Source organism: Cebus imitator, unplaced genomic scaffold, assembly GCF_001604975.1.
Source record: "Cebus imitator isolate Cc_AM_T3 unplaced genomic scaffold, Cebus_imitator-1.0 Scaffold329, whole genome shotgun sequence".
NCBI classification, from domain to species: domain Eukaryota; kingdom Metazoa; phylum Chordata; class Mammalia; order Primates; family Cebidae; genus Cebus; species Cebus imitator.
In genome coordinates, this window is record NW_016107644.1 from 2,750,109 (window position 1) to 2,757,329 (window position 7,221).

General features: G+C 58.7%; 1 protein-coding gene across 1 annotated transcript in view; it reads right to left on the reverse strand.

Annotated features, from left to right (window-relative positions):
• The window catches only part of TTLL8 (tubulin tyrosine ligase like 8), a 28,831-nt gene that overhangs the window by 2,040 nt on the left and 19,570 nt on the right, over positions 1–7,221 (reverse strand). The window contains exons 10-12 of the mRNA XM_017504976.2: positions 5,105–5,348; positions 2,981–3,404; positions 1,695–2,190 (exon numbers count right to left, since the gene is read on the reverse strand). Of these exons, the coding sequence (XP_017360465.1) occupies positions 1,695–2,190; positions 2,981–3,404; positions 5,105–5,348 (1,164 nt within the window). The remainder of the gene's footprint in view (positions 1–1,694; positions 2,191–2,980; positions 3,405–5,104; positions 5,349–7,221) is intronic.

Genomic DNA, 7,221 nt, shown 5'->3' on the forward strand with positions numbered 1-7,221 from the left:
GCTTGAGCCTGAGAGGTGCTGGCTGCACTGAGCCAAGATCGTGCCACGGAACTCCAGCTTGGGTGACAGAGCCAGATCCTGTCTCAGAAAAAAAAAAAGTAACTATAAAATCTGATGCTACTGCATTTCTAGGAAACTGATTTCTAAGTAAATGAGGGATTAAATAATTGTAATGAAAATTAGAAAATATTGAACTGAATAATAAAAATATAACATCTCAAAAAATTTTAGATTCCATTAAAACAGAAAATAAAGGGTCTCTGGTGACATTGATCAAGATGGGAGAGGGAGACACAGGTAATATTAGGAATAAAAATGAAGGCATCATCTAGTCCTGCAAAGACCAAAAAGAACGAAGGAGCCCAGCACGGTGGCTCACGCCTGTAATCCAGCACCTTGGGAGGCTGAGGAGGGAGGATCACTTGAGGCCAGAAGTTTGAGACCAGCCTGGGCAACATAGTGAGCCCCAGTTCCTTAAAAATAAAAAATGAAAATGAAGGAATGCAAGGTTAATTTCACATTAGAATCAATCAATGTCATTCACCACATTAACAGAATAAAGGAAACCTGCCCAGTGACCTTGGGGGATGGGGCAGGAGGGTCCTGCGGGAGAACCCTGGCAGCATGGCTGGTATGTGGGGTAAAGGGCCGAGGAGACCTTTCCTCTCCACATGAGAATCTGGCACTGGGCTAAGTCTCCAGCTGCCTCCACTGATGACCTGGTAAAGATATACAGCAACTCCTGTAGTCCGCAACACTGCTCACGGCAAATCTGCCCTGGGGCAGGCAGGCTACATGGGGGCTGGAGACTCATCTGTGCCTGGTGGGGCCCGTGTTGCTGGCCTTCCTGAGTGACCCCCACACCGGGGCGTGTGCCCGAGCCATGGGGCTTAGCCTTCTGTGGGACAGGCGGCATCTCGGTGAGTGGAGTCCCAGCCCCTGAACCTCAGTGGGAATCAGGAGGCAACACCTGCGTGCTGTCCTGGAGACCCCTCGTAAAGACCCCATCATGCCCTCATAAAGACCCCAGTACGCCTACCTAAATACCCCACCATGCCCTTGTAGAGACCCCACCGCGCCCTCGTAGAGACCCCACCGCGCCCTCGTAAAGACCCCAGCACGCCCTCATAAGGACCCTCGAGCGGGAGGAACAGGTGAAGCTGCCTGCTGGCCAGCCGCGTCCCAGCCCCACATCCTTCTCAGCTACTCTGAGGCCAAGAGCAGCCGGTGGCAGCCCCTTGATTCTGAAGGTTTAGCCAGGGCTCAGAAGAGCCCGACAGGAGCCAGGCGTGGTGGCTCCACCTGTAACCTCAGCCCCTCAGAGCCTTCGGAAAACCAGATGCAAAAGCTCAGCGGTCACTTTCATCACCTCGCTCAGCCAGGGAGTTTGTGCTATTCATGGCGCGGTTCAAGGGCTGAATTCAAATCCTCCCGACCCGCACCACACCCCAGGGGTATTGAGAAAGGCATCACCCTCCAGGCTCTACAGAGGGGACCCCACTATCCACCTGGCCAGCACTCCCACTCCCCCCCAGACCCCCATGCGGGGCTGGGACAGGTGCCGCATGCTCCAAACCCTCCGTCAGGGGACACCCATGCCCCAGCATCGAAGCCTGCTCTGTGCCCTGTCCTGGAGGGTGCAGCGGCTGCTGGTGAGGGAGGGTTGGGGATGGAGCAGACGGCCCCCACGTTACCTGGGGCTCCGGGTGTCGGACGCAGGGCGCCCTCCTCTGTCTTCAGGCCCTGCAGCACAGGCACCAGGGGGTGCACATTAAACAGGTTTGGATCTGAGTATCTGGTAGGCTGGGATTCGGGGTCACAGGTGTTCAGGGCCTGACTGTCCACGTGGCGGCAGAGGCAGGCAGGGAGCTCCGCCTTCCCGGCAGCCTTGGTGCGGGTGGGCTGCGCGGCTCTGCCGCTCTCCGCTGGCCTTTTTAGGGGTGCCAGCAAGGCCACGGGGAGCCCCTTCTCATCTTTCAGTCCCAGGTCTCGCTGGAGAGCCGGTCGTGTGGGTCCCTGGGTGGGGTCCAGTGTGGCGAGGGGGCACTGTGCCTTCAGCGGCTGTGCATCCCATAGCGAGGCTGAGGCCTTGAGGTTGCAGACGGGCAGCACCTGCCTCCTTGCCCTCCTCACACCGATGCCCGCCACGCAGAGGTCAGACCCGCTGAATGGGGGCAGCTCGACCGCAGGCTGAGGGGAAGGCACAGGTTGTGGGTGCTGGGATGTGGCCGGGATGGTGGAGTCTGTGCAGGAGGGGTTGGTCGGGGCACAGACCCCCGCCCGACTCAGGAGTGAACACCTGGGGTCCCCTGAAGACCCTCAGGAAGCTCCCAGGCTCTGTAGAGCCTGTGGAGAGCCCCGGCTTCCTGAGGCTTGAAGGGCGATCCAGGGGGCCCCACACCCAAGGACTGGGCTGCACTTTTCTCCAGTTTAGCCACAAAGAGGCCTCAAGAGAGAGGCATCGGCCACACTTCCCGATGGCTCCAGCACGTCTCCAGGCACAGGCCTCACCCCCCAGGAAGGCCCCAAGGGGAGAAGGAGGCCCCCAAAAGACCCTCGGAGTGGAAGACACTGCAGGCCAAAGTGAAGGAGCAGCACGGTGGGCCTGGAGGCTGCTGGCATGGATTCCCCACCTCAAACATCAGTCAGGGCTGGGTGGGGCTGGGAACGAGGGAGGAAAACTGGACGGAGCTCTGGGCCAAGCGAGCAGGGCCGCCCCGCACGCCCAGACGCCTGTAGCAGCCCCTTCCTCAGTGCCAATGAGGCATCGAGTCCCACGGGGGGGGGGGCAGGGCAGGCCTGGGTCACGGAGCAGGAGTCATGGAGTGGGATCGGCATCCTCCATGGACCCTCTGGGGCTGGCGGCCTGCGGCTCCACCCTTGCTGAGTAACCAGGTGGCAAAGCATCCACACGGGGGGCTGCCACCAAACCCCCCAGAGGATGGCACCCACCACCCAGGCAGGGGCGGGCAAGGCTCACCTGCCTCCACAGGAGCTCGAAGTTGCCGATGTCACAGCTGCGGTCCACGGCCACCTTGATGGTGTCCTCCTGCACCTTCGCGCACAGCTGGGCCGTGACGGGCGTGGACGGGTGCATGGTGGGGCTGGAGTTGATCTCGATCAGCCAGGGCCTGAAGTCCCTCCCAAGCACGAAGTCGGCCCCGTAGAGCTCAAAGCTGTTCTTACGAGGCTCCACGTGATCCTGCGCCACCTTCATGACGTGGGCGATGGCCGCCTTCATGGACGGGTAGATGACGCTGCCCCACGTGGCACCGCGGCCCCGGCGCTGCAGGTACTCCTGGAACCTGGCGCTGGTCCACATGTTGTGTGCTGGCAGCAGAGGGCTGCGGCCCAAGTCGTTCTTCAGGTGCTTCTGGACGGCGTTGTTGCACAAGTGGATGGCGCTGCGTGGGGTGGGGGGTGGGGGTCGAGGGGCAGGTGCTCAGCCTCCAGCCCAGGAAGGCGCCCAAGGTCAGTCCTCCCAGCCGTGCTGCGCCCACTCAGCTGGCTCTAGGGAACCTCGTCCCCAAGGACTCCCATGCCCTGACAGAGGAGCCCAGGCCGGCTGGGGGGACTCTCCTGGCTCCCCAGCTGACACAGCCCAGGACAAACAACGCTCAGTCCAGTGGGCAGATGCCATGGAATGCACTTGGGGGCAGGGCAGATGCCCACCAGCCCAGGGCCCCCAACTAGGTGCTGCTGGCAAGTAAGAGCCTCCCTGCGCCTCAGTTTCCCCATCTGCATGTGGCCAGAGGGATGCTGGTGACACAGGGTGAGAAACAGTCAGCTACCTAAAATTGTCAGTAATTTAGTTATACTCTTGCCCTATTTCTAAACAGGAGTTAAAACTACTAACATGGTTTAGGAGATTGCACTATGCTGTATGTACGTGAAAAGCATTTTCACTTCCGTTGTAGGCGTGTTGGGCCAGGAATTTTCCACCTTGTTCATGGCGGGGGGGCGAGACCACCCATGACTGTATGTAAGTTATATTTCCACTGGGAAGTGGATGAAAAGAAAAAAGATACAGGCATGTCGAAGAGCGTTTTGGCAAAAATAGCTCATCAGGGTTCAGACCTATAGTGCTAACGTTTAACCCCTGTCTTTAATTTTTGTCAGTACGTATCTGACCCGATGTCAGGGACCCTCCCATCACTGGGATGCATGTTTATGTCCCAGATGGAGAAGTGGCTCAGAGAGGCCCTGAGATTGGCCAGGCACATGGCACACGGCACACGGCACACGGCTCTCGGCTGGAGGCCTGGGGACAGGGGCTGGAAGGGGCCCTGGCTTCCCACCTCGCAGGAGCTATTTTTTCACAGGTGAGTTCCTGGACCCCCTCCAGGCCCACTTGACCAGAGGCAGCAGGCGGGTGAGAGTCGAGGCCCCAGGCCGGCTCCTCCCAGGCCCTCTTCTAGGTGTGACTTCCAGCGCAACACCCAGCATGACCACAGCCCCCAGCCTGGGCCAGAGTTGAACCCCCTGCAAGGTCTCTGTTAAGTGACTCTCGGGCCTCCCTGGATTCTCACTCCCTTGTAAAGCAGCCCCCACTCCTGCCCAGCCATCAGGTCCCCCAGCCCCTCACACCAAGCGAGGGTCACACAACATTCAAAGGAAGCCTTGGCGCAGACAGAGGCTGGCAGACATCGCCACGTGGACAGCACGCTCCCGAGGACACCATGGGCTCTTGCCATCCTGCCCATGAGGGACTGGGTAAGGCAGGGGTCTCTCCACCCTGGGCTCATGGATGTCTGAGCCTCCGCCAGGCACCCCACACATCACTTCCCCTGCACTGGGGTCCAGGTGCTGCCCACACGATTCCGATACCCGCAGGCACAGGCAAAATGGTGCCTTTTAAGATTTTCCAAGGAAGATGCACAGAGCGTGGGGTGTAGGGCGCTGGCTTTGAAGGCTGGTGGGCCTGAGCCTGTCCAGAGGGAGGTAATCAGCCTCCCAAGCCTCAGTTTCCCCACCTGTGCCTCTCGTGGTGGCAGGTGGCAGTGAGGGGGCCCTGCTGGGGCTGCTTCTCACTGCAACTGCTCCAGGAGTGAGGGCAGCAGCCCATTTCCTGGCCCGAGGTGTCCAGCTCATCCTCTGCACTGACCTGTCCAGCTTGTCCAGGGAGAAGCGCTGTGTTGAGAACCGCAGGTAACTCTCCTTGTAGAACCAGATGGTCAGGGGGTTCCAGTCCGTGACGAGGAGCCACTGCCTGATGTCAAACTTGGTGTCGTAGATGAGCATTGGTGTCTCAATGTACTTCTGGACCACCCACTTGTTGTCCCTGGAAGGAGGGTGCTCTGCAGCCACCAGCTTGAGGATCTCCTCCACACGGTCCATGCACACTATGTCTGCAAGAGGCCACCAGTCAGCCCAGCCTGCATGGCCACTGTGCAGCTCCTGAGCCCAGGGGCAGGGCCACAGCCTGACCCCGAGACCTGCACTAGCTTTGTCCAGGGCCAGCAGGCAGCACGGCCGGGGGCGGGGAAGGCCTAGCACTCACGGATGAGGCGGAAGCCAGTGCCAGTCTTCCCCAAGCTCTCCCCCAACAGAACCACCCCCAGGACTCCGAGGGGACACAGATCAGTGAAGGCGCAGGGACAGAGTCATTTTTAAAAGGGAGCCAGCAGGATGGGTGTGGTGGCGCACACCTGTAATCCCAGCACTCTGGAAGGCCAAGGTGGGTGGATCATTTGAGGTTGGGAGTTCAAGACCAGCCTGGCCAATGGGTAAAACCCCATCTCTATTAAAAATACAAAAATAATTCTCCTGCCTCAGCCTCCCAAGTAGCTGGGATTACAGTGTGTGCCATCTGACTTTGCCAAAACACGCCCCAAATTAGCTGGACGTGGTGGTGCACGCCTGCAATCCCAGCTTCTCGGGAGGCTGAGGCAGGAGAATTGCTTATACCCAGGAGGCGGAGGTTGCAGTGAGCTAAGATTGCACCACTGCACTCCAGGCTGGGACTCCATCTCAATAAGTAAATAAATAAAAGGGAGTCAGTACACCCTAGGCCACACCCTGGGGTTTGGTGTGAACAGGGAGCATGGCATTCTAAGGACCTGAGAGCAGCCACCAGGCTGGGCGGTGGGGTCTCCTGAGGGCTGTGAGGGGCAGCACTCGGGGTCTTGGAGTCCTGTGTGGGTAACACTAGGAAGGGCAGAGTGGGGGCTGCTGGTCCTCTTGTGCAGGTGGGTTTTCCAGTTTCCCACCTTCACCCCCAAGTTAGGCCACACAACTGTGGAGACCAGCAGTATCTGTGCAGATGGCTGCCGCACTTCCTGCCAGCAGCTGCTCTTTCTCTGCTGCAATAGCCTGAAGCCTCCAGGGAACTGGGGTCACAAGATGGGGGCTTTGATGGGAGGAGCATCCCTGCCGCGCTCCCACGCCAGCCCAGGATGGACAACAGGCATGCATGAAAGAGGAGCTGCCCCGGATATATCTGCTGCTGCTCGTTACGTGGCACCATCGGGTCTATTCTGACTGATACAGAGTGCAGGGGAGCTCCATCTGCAGAGGCACAAAGCAGAACAAGACGGAGGCAAGATTTCCCTGCAAAAATACCAGACTTCACTTCTTCAGTTTTGGGAAGCTGAGACCTCACCATCCTCAGATGAAGCTTGGGACACAGCCACAAACCAGTGACGTCACTCTGGGCCCGCACATGTGGGTCCAACGGGACCAGGAGGGGGCACAGCTAGTGACAGGCAGCACGAAGTGCATTTGGTTTGGAGCAGGTGGGTTTGGGGCGTCCACCAAGCGTCCCTGGGATGCAGGTGTCCACAGTGGGTGCAAAGTCTAGCCTGGTGGACAGCGGCAGACTGGGAAGGTGAGTGCTTTGGACACAGCCTGGGGAGAGCACCCCACACGTGGCCAGGCAGGGTGGGCACTCATGGGAAGCCAGATGAAAGCCTGCAGGCTGCCAGCGGAGTGCAGGCCACACACACCCAGAAAAGGGCTTGTGGCAGGATGAAAGAGGCTTTAGATTGAATGTAAGAAAATCACAACTTAATAAAGACTTTTTTTGAGACAGAGTTCCACTCTCGTTTCCCAAGCTAGAGTGCAATGGCGCAATCTTGGCTCACGAAAACCTCCACCTCCAGGGTTCAAGCGATTCTCTGGCCTCAGCCACCCACCACCATGCCCAGCTAATTTTGTATTTTTAGTAGCGACGGAGTTTCTCCATGTTGGTCAGGCTGGTCTCGAACTCCTGACCTCAGGTGA